Raw genomic sequence first — 20,656 nt, 5'->3', positions numbered from 1 at the left:
TATTCTGAAGGACTACTGCAACACATAGCATGTTGTCGTTTCCCTTACAATACATTTGATTAGTACTAGAGTTACAGTAATTAAAACAGTCCTGTAACAGCTTATTTTTACAAAGTAAATGTAAAAGCAAATGGTATCAACCCACAAAGCGTGCGGTCAAATTATTAACATGAGCACCAACATTGATAAATAGGCATAACACAAACTCATTACTACACAATTGTTGTTCTAAATTAAAATCAACCTCTTCACCTTCCTTATCATTCAGTTAAGCCTAATTTAAATTTGATTCTGAAGTAACGTGCAACAATAAACGCCCATTCATCCATTTGTCATTCATTCAGTGAGGAGAGAGAGACACATTAGCACCTGGCTGGGTACCAATGTCTTACAACGCATTGTCTTGACGGGTTAAGTCGGGAAAAGTTGTGGGGGAAAAACAGGTAAAAAAGGCTCTAAATACTTATATGTTGGTGAATAAAAACATCTGACAAAAGAGCAATGTAAAATACAAACATTTAGGAAAAGTCAGGGAAGGAGTAGGATGTTGCTTTTTTGGGGGGGCAATTTATTTTATCTACAAACTCAAACGTCGGTGGACGTTGGCCTATGGCGGTTCTAGTGTTAAAAACATTCATGTGAGTAGACCGCTGATTGGCCAGCTCATCCTCTTTGAGGTAATAGAAAGCATTTTTATAAGGTCTTTTTTAGATTAGCGTTTCAGGTGGTGCTCCCAACTTATTCATTGAATTAATTTCTACCAAAGACAGTACGAACTCTGTGTTAGTATTATCATTAATCTCCTGACAAAGCTATCCCTTTTTCTTTCTTTCTATGCCCCCAAATGTTTGGATATACTGGTAAAGTTACCAGGTTGTTAGCTAGCTAGCCAATGAGGTAACATGACTGAAGAAAGTGTAAACAAATGGCTAATGACGTCAACGCACGAGTAGTTTTAGAACAGCCCAAGACATGGTTTGTTGTTTGTAAATTGCGGTCCCGTCGATCCGGAAGATAAAAATATTGCGCCGGTAATATTGGTCAGATCTTTTGACCTGGTTGAGCTAGGAGTAAGACGTTTTCCCTGTAGTAATGGTGCAACCAAGTGTGACGTCTGCGTCCAACGTCTGCGTCCCAGCCATGATCCTAGCTTTCCACCATAACCGTCCTGACCGCCCAGCTCCACACCCCCTGCTCAGCTTCCTATGCTGTCAAGAGCTGCCCGTGGAGGGGGGGGGGGGGGGGGGTACTGTAACATCTCTCACTTAGATCCCCGGGACCACAGCCCACTATTCCAGCTCACTCTCCAGATCCCAATCACCGGAATTCGAATCATCTCTTCACACACCTGCATGTTATCATCCCGCACTATTTCGTTCAGTTCCCTGCACCCCATCACTGTGAGGTATTGTTTGTTTTTGAGATGCACTTTTCCGGAGCGCCGTTTTTCCCCGTCCTTTTTCCCCGTCTCCACCCGTGGATGATAGTTTTTGCCTGCCTCACCCACAGTGCCTTTTGCCTATTCCCTGCCTGGACTGTTACCATTTTGGACCTACCATGTATGACCTTCTGCCTGCCCCTGGATCCAGCTACCTGCCTCCTCCTGTGTATGACCTTCTGCCTGCCCCTGGACCCAGCTACCTGCCTCCTCCTATGGTCCCTTTCATTAAACACCTGATGCACTTGAAACCATCGCTTGAAACCATCTCTCTGTCTCCCTCGTGTTCATTACACCATGATGCTAACAGATCTGCAATCGCTTATCTCCCTAGGGCACTCTGAAACAACGGTACAGCGAAGCCTTATCATTACAACAATCATTATCTGGGCGATTTTTTTCAGAGTCGCACAGTGCTCCCAAAATAAAACTCCTGGTCACACAGCAAAATATTTCATAGCGTATGCGAGCAAATCGATCGCACTTTAGAGCCCTGACTGTAGCAACCCTCTAGGACTAACATGTAGGATACCATGGGGAAATCATGGGGTAGGAGTTTTCTTTAGTTAGCTTTAGTGCGTTAGCACAGTTGTGTTGTTTTGAGCAGCCCTCCTAAGCCTTAGTACTGTGAGGGTACCAGGTTTCTCTGGTTCAACTTGACCTACAGTACCATCTCTGGTTAGTTAGTTAGTTAGCTAGACAAGAAGTGGGCCCGGTAACACCAGCATACCGTCCAATAAGCAGTGAATACGGCTAAAGTTGGATTTATGACTGCCATGACATTTGATCAACAGTAGCCTGTGCCATTGATAGTGAGAGTCCAACTCAGATCTATAAGAAGGGCCAAGGTCATTACCATCCTAGTAATGCTTGCTGCAGTTCTGTCATCACAACCGCATCACGTCGCTTACAGTGTCACAGACCTTGTGAGTTTCCTAATGATTTGATGGTGGGACTCTGCTTCGTCTCTTTCTCCACCCACCCTTTCTCTGCAAGTTTTTTTGCCTTTGATGATTTTCAATTTGAGAGAGGTTATCATTTTTCGCTCTTCATCGATTTTGCTGTCCACCACTGTTAAGTTGGGGCCAGCTATAAGTGGTATGTGTGTGTGTGCATGAGCGTGCATAACAATGTGTGTGTGTATGCGAGTGCGTGCTTGCTGATTGGTCTCTTATGAGGTTGTCTGCTCCTCTAGCAGGTTCTTCATAAACATCTCTGAAACACCAGGATGAGGTCGGCTCCCATTTTCAGCACACGAAGCACCTTTTCTCCCCTAGCCGATCACATTAGCCATTTAAAAATGTGGTCTACGTATACTGTATATTAATTCTATGCAGTAGCACAGACAAGGCACCATGCATCGTATTTTTGAACCACCGGCTAGATTTTGGGGAAGGTATTTGCTTCAAAGCAGTGAGATATAGTGTTGTCTATGATAGAGAAATCGTCAGAAATCAGCTTTAACGTCAAGACACTGTGTGTGTGTGTGTGTGTGTGCGTGCGTGCGTGCGTGCGTGCGTGCGTGCGTGCATGCGTGCGTGTGCATGCATGCATACATGGATGAAGGCCTAAGGCTGCAACACAGTACTACTCTACAGAAAATGTGTAAAGGAAGGCTGGGGAAGAGGGACATTCTCTATATCAGTGTCACACAACAGAATTGAGACAGTAACACGATACTGGGAGAAGGAAGTGCAGAAGACTTAATTTCCATTGAAGGTTGAAAAGACCTGCTCAAGGATAGTGCAGTGACCCATAGGCATAATGTGTGGCGAATGACTTAATGAACTGTGCAAGGGTGGCAGCCGAATCCAATCCAATCTGTGCTCTATCTTTCTCTCTCTCACTCTCTCACTCTCTCACTCTCTCACTCTCTCACTCTCTCACTCTCTCACTCTCTCTGTCTGTCTCTGTCTGTCTCTGTCTGTCTGTCTGTTTGTCTCTCTCTCTCTCTCTCTCTCTCTCTCTCTCTCTCTCTGTCTCTCTCTCTCTCTCTGTCATGGTTTTGACTGTGCTCTTCCCCCTGTTCCACCTCTCTGACAGGCCTATTAGATGCATATTTGCATATCTCCCTTGGCCCATTTTCCTTGTTCACAGGAGTGTAAAATGGGCTAATAACGCTGTAGGACCTATGTTCAGCACAACTTTATCCTCCGATATCCCACCGCCTCCTCCTCCTCTCCTCCCTCAGCTCTTCATCATCCTTGCATCCAAGTCACCTCACATCTCCACCAAATCCACACTGGACCCAAATTGGAGGGAAAATGTCATTTTTATTTTATTTCGCTCTAGTATTATCGTAAAGCATATTGCTTTTCCAGGAAGGTCTTTGGGGTGTGACATGTGGAAGTGAATGGTAATAACATTTCTGGGTAATAACTGGTGCTGCTGGTGGTGTCAGGGTACAGAGAGGAAGGAGAATTGAAGTCCTGAATGGGATGGGTAATGATGGAATATGTACCACACCAGTGGAGGCAGAGTCACAGCAGTTGGACCAGACATCTGGTCCTGAGTTGTGGGTCTTGAATCACTTGGTTGGCATATTGAGAGACGACATGTAGTTTCTCTGATGTTTGACTAACGTTTGTATGACGTTCGTTTGCACGCTATGGGTGCTTGAGGAAACATTCTTTGGTGGCTTATTAGATTTATTAGGGGTTTTGTACCAACCTCTTTCTGGTGCTTTAACGACTGGAAGAGAGAGATCCGATTGGCTTAATGGATGTTTAACCTCCTGTTGCGGCTCCCGTCGAGGTGGAAAAGGCAAAACGCGTTTTCACTCAAAGTTTCTTCAACCTGGAAGACTTTGAGATGAACATGTGTCAACAGAGACACCGGGGCAGAAGGAGCCACATGTGAAGCAACCACGGCTCAACTAAGATTCATTGTAAGGGCTTTGTGTTTTTCCTGACCCTATTTAACCTATGAATATATATTCTGTAGCGTTTTGAACCATGTTTCTTAGTGACAACTGTAAAGCAGTGTTCAGCTCACACTCGGACTAAGGTTTTGTCGTCATGCAGCAAGCGTACATGGCGTACGACGACACTCTTTTGCTCTCTCTCTCTCTCTCTCTCTCTCTGGAGACCATTTACGCTGAGCGGAAACTGAGAAATGGTCAAACGATTAGATTCCTCCTTGTGGGCCAACCCATGGCCAATTAAAAAACCATAGCAAAAAAATGAATTCACACACACACACACACACAAAGGACACCATTTAGGGACTATCTCTTCTCTCTTGTTCTGTACAGTAACAGTAGTCTACACCCTTAAGGGAGGAGCCCTTGTGGACAGAGAAGACCTGGGGTCAATTATGGCGCTGTAATGCTTCTAATTGACAAATTTCCAGGCCATTACCCTTCTTTATGTCCTGCTTAACGTTCAGTAATTTGATGAGCCAATGATCATTGGATCATAGTGATGAATGACGCGGGGATGCAGACAGAGGTCTCTCTCATTAATTCTGGCCCAGGAAGGTGCTGTCACATCACTGTGTCAAAGCAAGGCGGCAGCAGGAGTAGAATAAGTACCTTCATGGTAGTGCCCTTGCCACAAGGTTTCAAGGGCTGAGTGGTCTAGGACTGGGGTTTAAATACTAGGTTACCCAAAGTGCTTTGAGTCTGAAAAGGTAAGTAGGCTATCAGTACCAATCAGTAAATAGTAATACTGTATGTCCAGTGACTCCAGAACAACTGCTATGTATAGAGATTGAATTGCTTAGTATGTTTACTTGGCAAGTTAACTGTATTCAACCCCTTGCCTACAGTCAATGTATTATACTCAATACTAATGACACTATATGACTCCGTGGACAAAAGCTAAAAATCCACAAACTCACATTCTACATCCTTTCAAAGAAAATCTATGCCCATTTCTGAAGAATGTTTTAAAAGCCCTTTGCCACACCTCACCAACCATCCCTTATTTTCAGGGGGCGGGCGAACAGAAAAGAGCAAAGACTAAATGTGCCAAAGTGCGTTTGAAAGGCAATGTCAGACTGACAGAGCAATGGATGAGGACGTCAGGCGCTATCAGTCAGGGCTCAGCAAAATGAAGTCAGAGACCTGGCAAACATATAGTTACAGCCACTCTGCGACGTCGATTGTTGGAATGGGTCAATTCCCTTTTCAAACGGAACATTTTTACAAGAAAATAGTTTCACTGGGAGGGCTACAGCTTGCCAGGTGAAGAAATGAAGATATTTTCTCCCTACTTGATGACATTAACTTACTTTTTATTTGACTTTTCATTGCCTTTTTTGATAACTTCCACGGTGTGCAGTACTCGACCCTTTTGAGTCGAGACTAAGTGTTGGTGTCAGTGGGTTTTCTTTTGAACGTCAAAACCACTGGCATGTTTGAGACCGAAGTCCACTGCAGTGCACTCTTACTCCTGCGTGAGTGCTCACGTGGGCGCTCTCTCACCACTGTGTGTGCAAACACATTGGCTGGGAAACGACTGTTGGCTCAGTGGGGAAACTCACTATATGAAGGCTGATATTAAGGCTGAAGGCCAAAATGTGAATGCAACATTTTAATACATTTTAATAACAATTTAGTAACTCTGTCAGGTAATGGTTCTTACTGTGAAGTTTTGTCCAAAATCGTGTGACATACAACACAACTTTTCATTCCTTGTCTTAATGGCTGTGTTGTTTGTCATTTTATCTCAATATAATAAGCACATATCAATGAAATTAGACGTTGAACTTGAACACTTTAATAATTCTGTATCTATTGTACATAGGGCTGGCACAATAATATTAGGACTGGCACAATAATATTAGGGCTGGGGGGGGGGGGGGGGGGGGGGTGTAGATATAGGCTAGTTCACCCATTATCAGATTTTCATTTTTACATGAGGAGGGTAAAGTTGGTCATAATTTCACGAGCAGAACTGCATGATGGTCAAGAGGAGAATCTTCTTTTTTGAATTGCGGGTGTCACCAAAGCTGTGTTGTATTCATTAAGTATTTTGTATAATTTTTTTAATATTCATTATGATACATTACACAGCGCAAAAAAAACATGACAATTAATCGTTACCCAAAATATCATAATCATTACAGCCCTAGTTGTACAGTTTTTTTTACAGAGATCTCGGAAATGCACTATAACCATATAACATTTTGTGTCTCACTATGTTACGCCGTCAAAAAGCATTCTAATCAAAAATAAGGTATTTGTTAAAAAAAAGAACGTTTTTGCCTTGTCATTATGGGGTATTGTGTGTAGATTGATGAGGAGAAACAATATTTAATATATTTTAGAATAACGCTGTACCATAACAAAATGTGGAAAAAGTGAAAGGGTCTGAATCCTTCCCGAATGCACTGTAACCCATGGGAAAGCGAAAGAGGCATTTGAAGTGTCCAGAATTTCAATCACACCAGTCTACTTAAGAAACTGGAGTAATTAGCCAGCCAGGCTGCCTCGGGGGCAAATCATTGATTATTCCGTGCTAAACAAATCAAATCAAAGTTTATTTGTCACGTGCGCCGAATACAACAGATGTAGACCTTACAGTGAAATGCTTACTTACAGGCTCTAACAATAGTGCAAAAATGTGTGTGTGTGTGTGTGTGTGTGTGTGTGTGTGTGTGTGTGTGTGTGTGCGTGTGTGCGTGTGTGCGTGCGTGCGTGCGTGCGTGCGTGCGTGCAGGTAAGTAAAGAAATAAAACAACAGTAGAAAGTCATTTGAAAAAAAAAACAGTAGCAAGGCTATATACAGACACCTGTTAGTCAGGCTTATTGAGGTAGTATGTACATGTGGGTATGGTTAAAGTGACTATGCATATATGATGAACAGAGAGTAGCAGTAGCGTAAAAGAGGGGTTGGTGGGTGGTGGGACACAATGCAGATAGCCCGGTTAGCCAATGTGCGGGAGCACTGGTTGGTCGGTCCAATTGAGGTAGTATGTACATGAATGTATAGTTAAAGTGACTATGCATATAAGACAAACAGAGAGTAGCAGCAGCGTAAAAGAGGGGTTGGGTGGCGCACACAATGCAAATAGTCCGGGTAACCATTTGGTTACCTGTTCAGGAGTCTTATGGCTTGGGGGTAAAAACTGTTGAGAAGCCTTTTGTCCTCGACTTGGCATTCCGGTACCGCTTGCCATGCGGTAATAGAGAGAACAGTCTATAACTGGGGTGGTTGGGGTATTTGACAATTTTCATTGCCTTCCTCTGACACCGCCTGGTGTAGAGGTCCTGGATGGCAGGCAGCTTTGCCCCAGTGATGTACTGGGCCGTACGCACTACCCTCTGAAGTGCCTTGCGGTCGGAGGCTGAGCAATTGCCGTACCAGGCAGTGATGCAACCAGTCAGGATACTCTCGATGTTGCAGCTGGAGAACCTTTTGAGGATCTCAGGACCCATGCCAAATCTTTTTAGTTTCCTGAGGAGGAATAGGCTTTGTCGTGCCCTCTTCACGACTGTCTTGGTGTGTTTGGACCATTCTAGTTTGTTGGTGATGTGGACCCCAAGGAATTTGCAGCTCTCAACCTGCTCCACTACAGCCCCGTCGATGAGAATGGGGACTTGCTCGGTGCTCCTTTTCCTGTAGTCCACAATCATCTCCCTAGTCTTGGTTACGTTGAGGGATAGGTTGTTATTCTGGCACACCCGGCCAGGTCTCTGACCTCCTCCCTATAGGTTGTCTCGTCGTTGTCGGTGATCAGGCCTACCACTGTTGTGTCATCAGCAAACTTAATGATGGTGTTGGAGTCGTGCCTGGCCATGCAGTCATGGGTGAACAGGGAGTACAGGAGGAGACTGAGCACGCACCCCTGGGGAGCTCCAGTGTTGAGGATCAGCGTGGCAGATGTGTTGCTACCTACCCTCACCACCTGGGGGCGGCCCGTCAGGAAGTTCAGGATCCAGTTGCAGAGGGAGGTGTTTAGTCCCAGGTTCCTTAGCTTAGTGATGAGCTTTGAGGGTACTATGGTGTTGAATGCTGAGCTGAGCAATATCCAATATCTAATTGGAAGTTCAGACGTCCAATCGAGACATCCAATGTTGAATAAACTGCTTTATTATTATTGAAAGGGAATAATTCTGCCAGCAGACAGTAAATCTCCTCAAAAATATATATAATAAAATGTCAGCTGACAGAATTATTATATTTTATAAGGGAGATACTTCAACTGTTGTTATGAAATCCTATAGTGTAGTTTGTGTATTTTACTGCTGTTACTGCCCACATAATCCACATAATCCCGATCATTACTCAGGATTATTATATGATCGTTCAAAAATCCTTTGAACATCTTGTCAACAATAACAAGTATCAGTCTAAGCATCTGTTTGATATATGTGTACATCTGTTTGATACATGTGTTTGATACATGTGTACATGTGTTTGATACATGTGTACATGTGTTTGAGACATGTGTTTGATACATGTGCACATGTGTTTGATACATGTGTACATGTGTTTGATACATGTGTACATGTGTTTGATACATGTGTACATGTGTTTGATACATGTGTACATGTGTTTGATACATGTGTACATGTGTTTGATACATGTGTACATGTGTTTGATACATGTGTACATGTGTTTGATACATGTGTACATGTGTTTGATACATGTGTTTGATACATGTGTTTGATACATGTGTTTGATACATGTGTTTGATACATGTGTACATGTGTTTGATACATGTGTACATGTGTTTGATACATGTGTACATGTGTTTGATACATGTGTACATGTGTTTGATACATGTGTACATGTGTTTGATACATGTGTTTGATACATGTGTACATGTGTTTGATACATGTGTACATGTGTTTGATACATGTGTACATGTGTTTGATACATGTGTACATGTTTTTGATACATGTGTTTGATACATGTGCACATGTGTTTGATACATGTGCACATGTGTTTGATACATGTGCACATGTGTTTGATACATGTGCACATGTGTTTGATACATGTGTACATGTGTTTGATACATGTGTACATGTGTTTGATACATGTGTACATGTGTTTGATACATGTGCACATGTGTTTGATACATGTGCACATGTGTTTGATACATGTGCACATGTGTTTGATACATGTGTACATGTGTTTGATACATGTGTACATGTGTTTGATACATGTGTACATGTGTTTGATACATGTGTACATGTGTTTGATACATGTGTACATGTGTTTGATACATGTGTACATGTGTTTGATACATGTGTACATGTGTTTGATACATGTGTACATGTGTTTGATACATGTGTACATGTGTTTGATACATGTGTACATGTGTTTGATACATGTGCACATCTGTTTGATACATGTGTTTGATATATGTGTACATGTGTTTGATATGTGTAAATGTGTTTGATATATGCGTACATGTGTAAAGTCTGGAAATCTATAGATTCCCCACTGCACATTTATCGTAGCTGTTACAGTGTGTGCCTCTGTGTGTGTGTGTGTGTGTGTGTGTGTGTGTGTGTGTGTGTGTGTCTGTGTGTGTGTGTCTGTGTGTGTGTGTGTTTGCAAGCACATACATTTGCACCCACAAGTGTGTGTGTGTGTGTGTGCACGTACTTATGCATGTGAAACGTGCTAATGTGATTCGCAGACATTAACATCCTCCACCTTAAATGATTGACATTATATGCCTCATGGGACCATGTGCCACAGGCATTAAAACATGAAAAACATCATGGCTGTGTCTGAAATGGCTATATTGACTACGTAGTGCACCCGTAGGGCTCAGGACAAAAGTAGTGCACTAAATAGGGAATACGGTGCCACTTTGGATGGAGCCCATAAGACTCATCAACACAGTCTATTAACCGACAGACATGCAGATAAGGATTTTATTGAAAGGTGGTGTTTAATCATGCTGTCTTCATAATCAAACCATGTGGGAATATGATACATTAACTGTTGCATGACAAACACTTGGCACAAATAGCATGAGCTGCCAAGCTGAACATTTGAAGTGGCATGGTGTGGTTTGAAAACAGTGACACTTATGAGCAGTGTAAAAATGTAGCCTCCAAAAATGTCAAACAAATTAATTTCCACCCCATTCATTTTGCCTCATGGTTTATAAATAAGTCGTTTTTTGGGAGGGTAGAAAGTCTGGAACTGTGTGCATTTGACAAACTTCATTTCAGTGTGCATTCCCCTTACAAATGCACAACTTGTCATCCATAGCCACTGTCACGGTTCTTTCATGATAACAAGACGAGTTTCTCTCCTCACTCTATTCCTCACGTTCACTTTCACTCACTAATTACCGTTTCTTTCTCTTGCTCATTTCCCTCTCATTGTCTCTCTCTCTCTTGTTCTCTCTCTCTCTCACACACACACACATGAAACCATCCTCTTTCTATAAACCGCTCCCTATACTCTTTTTGGTTCTGTAACCGTGCATGTATGCGTGTGTGGAGGGGGAACTAACTTTACCGGGGGAACAATACGGAATGAGCGTCATCCTGTAGGAGAGATGAATGGACGAGAGGACTGGCGTAACTGCGATCCCCCAATAAATAATTAGCCAATGACACTGCCTCTTTTCCTGCGGTCCCCCCTAGTCCCCCGTCACATCCCTCACACTGATTTGATTGAGAACGCTCTGTGCATACACAAGACCCACGCTCCTCCTCTCCGCAGGGGCATGGTCACGGCTCACCCAAATAACCATTCATCTCCTCTCGTTCCTGTCTCACCATATATCATCGACTTTAGGCTCATCATTCATTTACATCAAAGCGGAGCTGCTGTGAGAGGAGGATAGGGGGAGGAGGAAGGTGGGAGGGATAGAGGAATGGAGGGAAGGCAAAGCACTTAACAATCCCCGTCCATGTTCCCACAGAGCAATTAATGTGGTGCCAGAACGACGGCCCACTCCTTTCTCCACAGAAACAAAACCAGGATGGATGAGGGAGAGCAAAGCTGCATAAGTCACTGCCTGCTGTGACTGCATGGGCTTGCTGGGCATTGAGGGAAAGAGAAAGAAAGGAGAGAGAGAATGGCTGGGATGGAGAGAGAGAATCAGGGGGGATGTGAGAAATAGAGAAGGAAAGAGGAGAGAGGGAATGGGGGAATGAGAGGAAAGGAGAAAGACAATGATAGAGAGTGAAGAAGAACGGCAATAAGCGAGACACAGAGAGAGACAGAGAGAGAGACAGAGAGAGAGAGAGAGCGAGAGAGAGAGATGGGTGGAGAAATAGAGAGCGAGCGAGAGAGAGAGAGCGAGAGAGAGCGAGAGAGAGCGAGAGAGAGCGAGAGAGAGAGAGAGTGATGGGTGGAGAAATAGAGAGGGAATGAGAAAAATGCAAAGGAGAACCCTAGACAAACAGAGTTGGAAAGGGCAAGAGTGAGACATGGAGAATTGAGGAGATTGAGAGAACAAAACCCGAGAAAGATAGATTAGGACAGTGTCTTTTCTGCAAGCGTTTTTTCGAAAATCTCCTTGGTAGCCATTTTATGGGTTTCATTCATTAGCTAGGCGCCATGGAAAAGCCAGGGAGAAATATCACAAGTCACCAAAAAATATCACAACACAACTTTCCTTCCCGTTGATATTTTACCAGTGGTGACCTTCTGGAGTCACAGAGCAGATTGTTAATCACAGAGAGAAATATTCACAAACCATTGGGTTTTTTGTTGACGCTTTTGTTGCTTAACCATTCGAATTTCACTGGCTTGGTCTCTGAGTTTATTGCTGGGAGTTGAAATGTGTCCCTAAACCAGCTCTGCCCTATACGCGGAGATACTGTTAGTGAGAAAATGAATTGATTTAATTTTAGAATAAGGCTGTAACGTAACAAAATGTGGGGGGGAAAATCAAGGGGTCTGAATACCTTCCGAATTCAGTGTACATACAAGCGTTCGAAAAAAAAGTTACGAATGTATAGTCTTGTACTCTATGATTCAAACCATTACAATGTTTTGAAAATAAACTGTAATAGAAAAATAATGGCATCTAACATCAGTTCCCCACAGCTGTCAAGAGTAAAAATTAATTAGAGCTATTTTAATTTAATAACGTGTAAAGCAGTACCTATCACAAAGCCTCCTCGTTTTCCAGGGAGAAAAAAAAAACACATTGTCTAATTATAAGTCACATGTCACTGTCACCTACCTGTGTGACACTGTGATTTAACTTCAGTCACAAGCCAGAGCCCTGCACTCAACTGCAGGCCTATCATCATTTGTTAGTGTATGTATTTAGGGAGTGGGTAGATGTTTCCCATACAGTGCATTTGGAAAGTATTCAGACCCCTTGACTTTTTCCACATTTTGTTAGCTTATATCGTTATTCTAAAATTTATTAAATGTTTTTTTCCCCTCATCAATCTACCCCAAATACCCCATAATGACAAAGCGAAAACAGGTTTTAAGAAATTTTTGCAAATGTATTAAAAATAAAAAAAACGGAAAGTATTCAGACCCTTTGCTATGAAAGTCAAAATTGAGCTCAGGTGCATCCTGTTTCCATTGATCATCCTTGAGATGTTTCTACAACTTGATTGTAGCCCACCTGTCGTATATTTAATTGATTGGACATGATTTGGAAAGGCACACAGCTGTCTATATAAGGTCCCACAGCTGACAGTGCATGTCAGAGCAAAAACCAAGCCATGAGGTCGAAGGAATTGTCTGTAGAGCTCTAAGACAGGATTGTGTCAAGGCACAGATCGAGGGAAGGGCACCAAAAAGTGTCTGCAGCATTGAAAGTCCCGAAGAACACCATTGTTCTTAAATGAAAGAAGATGGGAACTACCAAGTCTCTTCCTAGAGCTGGCCGCCCGGCCAAGCTAAGCAATCGGGGGAGAAGGGCCTTGGTCAGGGAGGTGATCAAGAACCCAATGGTCACTCTGACAGAGTTCCAGAGCTACTCTGTGGAGATGGGAGAACCTTCCAGAAGGACAACCATCTCTGCAGCACTCCATAAATCAGGCCTTTATGGTAAAGTGGCCAGATGGAAGCCACTCCTCATTAAAAGGTACATGACAGCCCACTTGGAGTTTGCCAAAAGGCCCCTAAAGGATTCTCAGACCATGAGAAACAAGATTCTCTGGTATGATGAAACCAAAAATGAACTCTTTGGCCTGAATGCCAAGTATAACATCTGGAGGAAACCTGGCATAATCCCTACGGTGAAGCATGGTTGTGGCAGCATCATGCCGTGGGGATGTTTTTCAGCGGCAGGGACTGGGACACTAGTGAGGATCGAGGGAAAGATGAATGGAGCAAAGTACAGAGAGATCCTTGACGAAAACCTGCTCCAGAGTGCTCAGGTCCTCATACTGGTGCGAAGGTTCACCTTCCAACAGGACAACGACCCTAAGCACACAGTCAAGATAACGCAGGAGTGGCTTCGGGTGTCACGTTTGTCGTAACGATGAGACCAAGGCGCAGCGTGATATGTATACATTCTTGTTTTAATGAACGTATAAACACTAAACAAACTAACAAAATAACAAAACGAACGTGAAGCTAATAATAACGAGTGCAGACATGCAGCATCACATAGACAAGAACCCACAAAACCAAAATGGAAAATGGCAACCTAAATAGGATCCCAATCAGAGACAACGATAAACAGCTGTCTCTGATTGGGAACCAATTCAGGCCACCATAGACCTACATTTACCTAGACAATACCAAAACCCCATAGATATACAAAAAACCCTAGACAAGTGAAAAACATACCAGCCTCGTCACACCCTGACCTAACCAAAATAATAAAGAAAACAAAGATAACTGTGGCCCAGGACTGTGGATTGTTGCTGGTGGCTCCGGACAGTGGATCGTCGCTGGAGGCTCCGGACTATGGATCGTCGCGGGAGGCTCCAGACTGAGGATCGTCGGTGGAGGCTCCGGACTGGGGATCGTCGCTGGAGGCTCCGGACTGGGGATCGTCGCTGGAGGCTCCGGACTGTGTCCCGCCGTTGGAGGTTCCGGACTGTGGCCAGTCGTTGGAGGTTCTGGACTGTGGCCCGTCGTTGGAGGTTCCGGACTGGGTACTGTGGCCGGACGCTCTGGACCGGGTACTGTCGCCGGACGCTCTGGACTGGGTACTGTTGCTGGTGGTACCGGGCTGGGGACACGCACCTCAGGGCGATTGCGGGAAGCAGGCACCGGACGTACTGGACTGTGGAGGCGCACTGGAGGTCTGGAGTGTAGAGCTGACACAACCCGTCCAGGCTGGATGTTTATTTTCGCCCTGCAATTGCAGGGCGCTGGCACAGGACGCACTGGGCTTTGCAGACTCACCGGAGACACAGTACGCAAAGCAGGCGCAGGATATCCTGGTCCAAGGAGGTACACTGGAGACCAGGAGCGCTGAGCCGGCACCCTCCTTCCTGGCTGGATGCCCATTCTTGCCCAGCCAATGCGAGGAGCTGGAATAGAGCGCACCGGGCTAGAATAGCGCACTGGAGACACCGTGCGCTCCACCACATAACCCGGTGCCTGACCAGTAACACTCTCCCCACGGTAAGCATGAGGAGTTGGCTCAGGTCTCCTACCTGACTCAGCCAATCTCCTCGTGTGCCGCCCCCCCCTCCCCCCACTCCACCCCAAAAAAATCTTGGGGCTGCCTCCCGGGCTTCTGTGCAAGCCGTGTTACCACATAGCGTCGCCGTTCCTCTATTCTCCGGTACTTCTCCTCGTAGTATCGGCGTTCTGCTTTCGCTGACTCTATCTCCTCTTCAGAAAGGCGATACTCCCCTGGCTGTGTCCAGGGTCCTGCTCCATCTAATACCTCCTCCCAGGTCCATTTCCCCATTAAGCGCTGTTCCTCTTTTTCACGCTGCTTGGTCCTTGTTTGGTGGGTTATTCTGTCTATGTGTAGTTGCATGTCAGCACTCGTGTTTATAGCGTCACGTTCGTTTTGTTAATTTTGCTAGTTTGTTTAGTGTTCTTCGTCTAAATAAAGAAGAATGTATTCATCTCACGCTGTGCCTTGGTCTCCTCGTTATGACGAACGTGACATCGGGACAAGTCTCTGAATGTCCTAGAGTGACCCAGCCAGAGCCCGGGCTTGAACCTGATCGAACATCTCTGGAGAGACATGGAAAAAGTTGTGCAGCAACCCTCCCCATCCAACCTGATAGAGCTTGAAAGGATCTGTAGAGAAGAATGGGAGAATCTCCAAATGCAGGTGTGCCAAGCTTGTATCGTCATACCCAAGAAGAGTCGAGGTTGTAATCACTGCCAAAGGTGCTTCAACAAAGTACTGAGTAAAGAGTCTAAATACTTATGTAAATGAAATATTTCCGTTTTTTATTTTTTATACATTTGCAGAAATGTCATTATGGGGTATTGTGTGTGGATTGATGAGGAACATTTTTTAAATACATTTTTAGAATAAGACTGTAATGTAACAAAATGTGGAAAAAGTCAAAGGGTCTGAATACTTTCCCAATGCACTGTATAACCACATATCTGAGATGACATGACCTGGAAAGGCCATGTAAATACTGTACACTGTATTCCCTGAAATACACTTAAAGTAAATTTGCCCATTCCCACAAATATAGGATGCCCTTGTTCTGCTGATACTTTGCATCCCCCTAAAGGTTAAGTTTAGGATAAGAGATAGGGTCAGCTGATCCTAGATCAGTGGATAAGGGCAACTTCTGCCTCAAGCATATCATGGACATTCAAGGAGCATGGAAGATGTCCAAGTTATTTCCATGTCATGTCAAAGGGGACTAATATAGTTGCTCAAGAGGTATCAGTATTTAAAGGTAGCTCAAGAAGTTTCTCTCCTCTCCAGCAGCTCAGGTTATAACGCTTCTTTTTTCCCCTTTTTTGGCCAGTCAGATCAAGGAAGTGTGAATGGTTGTAGATAACGGTGCCTTATGAAGAAATGTATTCATAAATACACACTACCTTTCAGGCACAGAACAGGCTGTTGAGATGTACCTCTCAAAGTGAGGAAAGAGTATGAGTGCATTCTGGGTAGGAAGACACTCATAGAAGTCAGCCCAGTTATGCCAATCAACCACAGCCTCACATGAACAGCTATTACTGTGCAGCATGTCAGTGAAGCACCCTGAGCCCACAGCATCGGGTTCCTTGAAGGACGTTTAGGATGGGGAAACAGGGAAGTGGTGTCTCTACCTGCGTAAGGGACAGGGGCATCCTTGTCCAAGGCCACCAAGGGAGGGTCCAGCAGGACGGTGTCCATGTTCTCAATGATCACCCCATGGTACGACGTCTCAATCCACGGCTTGTGTTTGTTCACTGTGGAGAAGAAAGAGGAGAAAGAGGAGATTGGGGAGATGATTTTGTGAGGTTTGCCCGGCCATGAAAATAATAGCTAAACAGTACTATCAATAACCATGAAGCTAATATGCATAGACAGCGCTATTTCTCTCTCTAACATACCGAGGCATATGATATCGCTCTCCCAACCAGTATTCATGAGAAACACACTAAATTATCTGATTTTGGGTCTTGGCGACGTTGCTTTTGTTTGCCTCACAGGTACAAAAGCTGTTACAAGCCCTTGATCAATGCCCACAGCTAAACAGACTAAAGTACAACATAAATTGCCCACAGGCAAAGCTCATTTGAGGTGACTCTTTCGATATAGTTTGCAAATACAGTCAGGTCATCCTTGATAAAGATGAGAAAAAAAGACTGTATAAAATAAATGATACAAATACTGAGCTGTATCGTATGCTCAAAAAAATATTATTAATATTAAAAAAATATTATTTTATACTAATACAATTGCTCAGAGAAAGAGATTTAATTCAACAGGTAATACAACAATCTCAAAAAGATAGGGATGAAAATTACCCCTGCTTTCAGTACTCCAGCACCCTCCCCTTGCAGCGATAACAACACTCAGACTTTTCTAAAATGTTTTATTAGATTGGAGAACACATTGGGAGTTCTATACTTCAAGTTAACGATGCCTTTGACCTTAACAAGGGCCCCAGGACCAGTGGAAGCAAAATAGACCCATAACATCAAAGATCCACCTCCATATTTACAGTAGGTACGGGGTTATTTTCTGCATATGCTTCCGTTTTGCGACGTCAAACCCACCACTGGTATGCGTGGCCAAAGAGCTCTATTTTCATGTCAGAATTTACAACTGTATTCTCCCAGACACAACGGTTTCAGGAGAACCGTTGACATCTCTATCTGAAGCCACAGACAGTTGTGGCCACTCACTCACTCAGTACCCTGCTGTGTATAAAGTACAGTTCATCTCTGTAGAGCTCCCTCGACTCAAAGGAAACCATTGACTGAGTCCCAATGACACACTGAATTCCTACGCAAGTGCAGACAGAGATGGAGAGTGATGGAGAGATAGAGCAAGCTAATAGGCCATTCAATACACCAGGAGATTACTTTTAAATGGGTGCTGACCATCCACTGCAATTTAATGACTTCCTTGAAACCCACCACGCAAATACGCTGACCGAGTAAACAAAAAGCTTTTCAAACTTTTAGTTCAGAGACACACACGCGTTGTGTATTCACACACATACAGTACACTCACACAGGTGATCATGTAAATGCACACTAGAGTGTACACACACACACAAAATCTCGTCTGAACAAGTTATCTGGAAGCTTTGTGGCCGTTTGACCTTTCAACCCGAGGAAAAGGAACAGTTTGCTTCACTCTAATGAGCAGATGACATGTCCAGCTGGCACTTTTCACCCCACTCCTAAACATCCTGGTCTCAATTTCGATGTAGCCTTATCCTCTATGGGATTGGTGTCCCTCCACCGGGATGGTTGAGCTAATGTGCACTAATGTGATTAGCATGAGGTTGTAAGTAACAAGAAAATTTCCCAGGGCACAGACATATCTTATATGGGCAGCAAGCTTAAATTCTTGTTAATCTAACTGCACTGTCAAATTTACAGTAGCTATTACAGTGAAAAAATACCATGCTATAGTTTGAGGAGAGTGCACAACAACAAAAAACGTATCACGGCAACTGGTTTGATACATTCACCTCTGAAGGTAAATAATGTACTTACATTCAGTAATCTTGTTCTGATGTGTCATCCGGAGGGTCCCAGAGATAAAATGTAGCATAGTTTTGTTTGATAAAATACATTTTTATATTCAAATGTAGGAACTGGGGTCTACAATTTGAACCCCTGCTGTTTCTGTAAATGTGTCTTTATGCTCACAACCCAACCCAACCCAACCCAACCGAGACACAGACACATACCACGAGGGGCTCGAAGCAATTGGTCAGCCGCAGTGCAGCGCTCAAGTGAGCCGGCAATCCTCCTGTTGCCGGCTCACTCCGCACCAAATTTTCCAGTCTGAGCTGGGATTTGAACTGCTTCTCTAACCACTAGGCTACTTGCCACAAGTAACATGTTGATAATTGATGTGTTGCTAATCAATAGGGAGGGGAGTCCCCTAAGTCTATTCATGGGTTGCACCTCTTGTCACTTGGTTGCATCATTGCAATTGTTATCAACGTTCTACAGATGCTGCAGCATATTGATGTCCAAATGATGGTTATTGCTCAGTCATTCTGAACGGGGGCTAACGGCTGTTTTGTCAAAATGACACTATAGTGGCATGGAAATTCGATGACACTGCATCATGGGATATGAAATGCACAATGTGAATCGTAGTATGCTGTAGACCAGGGGTTCTTAAACGTTTTCAGCCTGGGACTTAAATTAGAAATTCTGTATTTTCTTGAGATCCAAGCTTATGAAAACATTGGTAAATGTTATTGCCCTTATGCATAAAACAAATGCAATATAGACAAATAACAATGAAATACCCATATAAAAACAGTCGTAAGTTTACATACACTTAGATTGAAGTCATTAAAACTTGTTTTTCAACCACTCTACAAATTTCTTGTTAAACCTCTTGAAGCTAGGGGGCAGAATTTCTATGTTTGGAAAAAATAACGTTCCCAATGTAAGCTGCCTATTTCTTAGGCCCAGATGCTAGAATATGCATATAATTGACAGATTAGGATAGGAAACACTCTATTGTTTACAAAACTGTCAAAATATTGTCTGTGAGTATAACAGAACTGATTTTGCAGGCGAAAACCAGAGGAAATCCAACCTGGAAGTGCCTCTTATTTTGAAAAAACCCTGTTCCATTGCCTGCCTTTCCTCCATTTAAAGGGATATCAACCAGATTCCCTTTGCAATGGCTTCCACAGGGTGTGAACAGTCTTTAGACATAGTTTCAAGCTTTCATTCTGAAAAATGAGCGAGATTTATCAAAACGCGTCAGTGGATAGCTGAATTTTTTTATTTTTTTTATTTCACCTTTATTTAACCAGGTAGGCTAGTTGAGAACAAGTTCTCATTTGCAACTGCGACCTGGCCAAGATAAAGCATAGCAGTGTGAACAGACAACAACACAGAGTTACACATGGAGTAAACAATAAACAAGTCAATAACATGGTAGGAAAAAGAGAATCTATATACAATGTGTGCAAAAGGCATGAGGTAGGCAATAAATCGAATAATTACAATTTAGCAGATTAACACTGGAGTGATAAATCATCAGATGATCATGTGCAAGAAGAGATACTGGTGTGCAAAAGAGCAGAAAAGTAAATAAATAAAAGCAGTATGGGGGTGAGGTAGGTAAATTGGGTGGGTAGTTTACAGATGGACTATGTACAGCTGCAGCGATCGGTTAGCTGCTCGGATAGCAGATTTTTAAAGTTGTTGAGGGAGATAAAAGTCTCCAACTTCAGAGATTTTTGCAATTCGTTCCAGTCGCAGGCAGCAGAGAACTGGAAGGAAAGGCGTCCAAATGAGGTTTTGGCTTTAGGGATGATCAGTGAGATACACCTGCTGGAGCGCGTGCTACGGGTGGGTGTAGCCATCGTGACCAGTGAACTGAGATAAGGCGGCACTTTACCTAGCATAGCCTTGTAGATGATCTGGAGCCAGTGGGTCTGACGACGAACATGTAGCGAGGGCCAGCCGACTAGGGCATACAGGTCGCAGTGGTGGGTCGTATAAGGTGCTTTAGTAACAAAACGGATGGCACTGTGATAAACTGCATCCAGTTTGCTAAGTAGAGTATTGGAAGCTATTTTGTAGATGACATCGCCGAAGTCGAGGATCGGTAGGATAGTCAGTTTTACTAGGGTAAGTTTGGCGGCGTGAGTGAAGGAGGCTTTGTTCCGGAATAGAAAGCCGACTCTAGATTTGATTTTGGATTGGAGATGTTTGATATGAGTCTGGAAGGAGAGTTTGCAGTCTA

The 20,656-nt window shown here is 43.6% G+C and overlaps 1 protein-coding gene across 1 annotated transcript in view; it reads right to left on the bottom strand.

Annotated features, from left to right (window-relative positions):
• LOC129814296 (calsyntenin-2-like) overlaps positions 1–20,656 on the bottom strand; it is a 290,404-nt gene that overhangs the window by 145,322 nt on the left and 124,426 nt on the right. Inside the window, exon 2 of the mRNA XM_055867330.1 lies at positions 16,543–16,665. Within this exon, the coding sequence (XP_055723305.1) occupies positions 16,543–16,665 (123 nt within the window). The remainder of the gene's footprint in view (positions 1–16,542; positions 16,666–20,656) is intronic.

The sequence above is a fragment of the Salvelinus fontinalis genome, chromosome 17 (assembly GCF_029448725.1).
Source record: "Salvelinus fontinalis isolate EN_2023a chromosome 17, ASM2944872v1, whole genome shotgun sequence".
NCBI lineage: Eukaryota > Metazoa > Chordata > Actinopteri > Salmoniformes > Salmonidae > Salvelinus > Salvelinus fontinalis.
The sequence above is the reverse complement of the archived record's forward strand: the minus strand, read 5'-3'. Positions and strand labels throughout refer to the sequence as shown.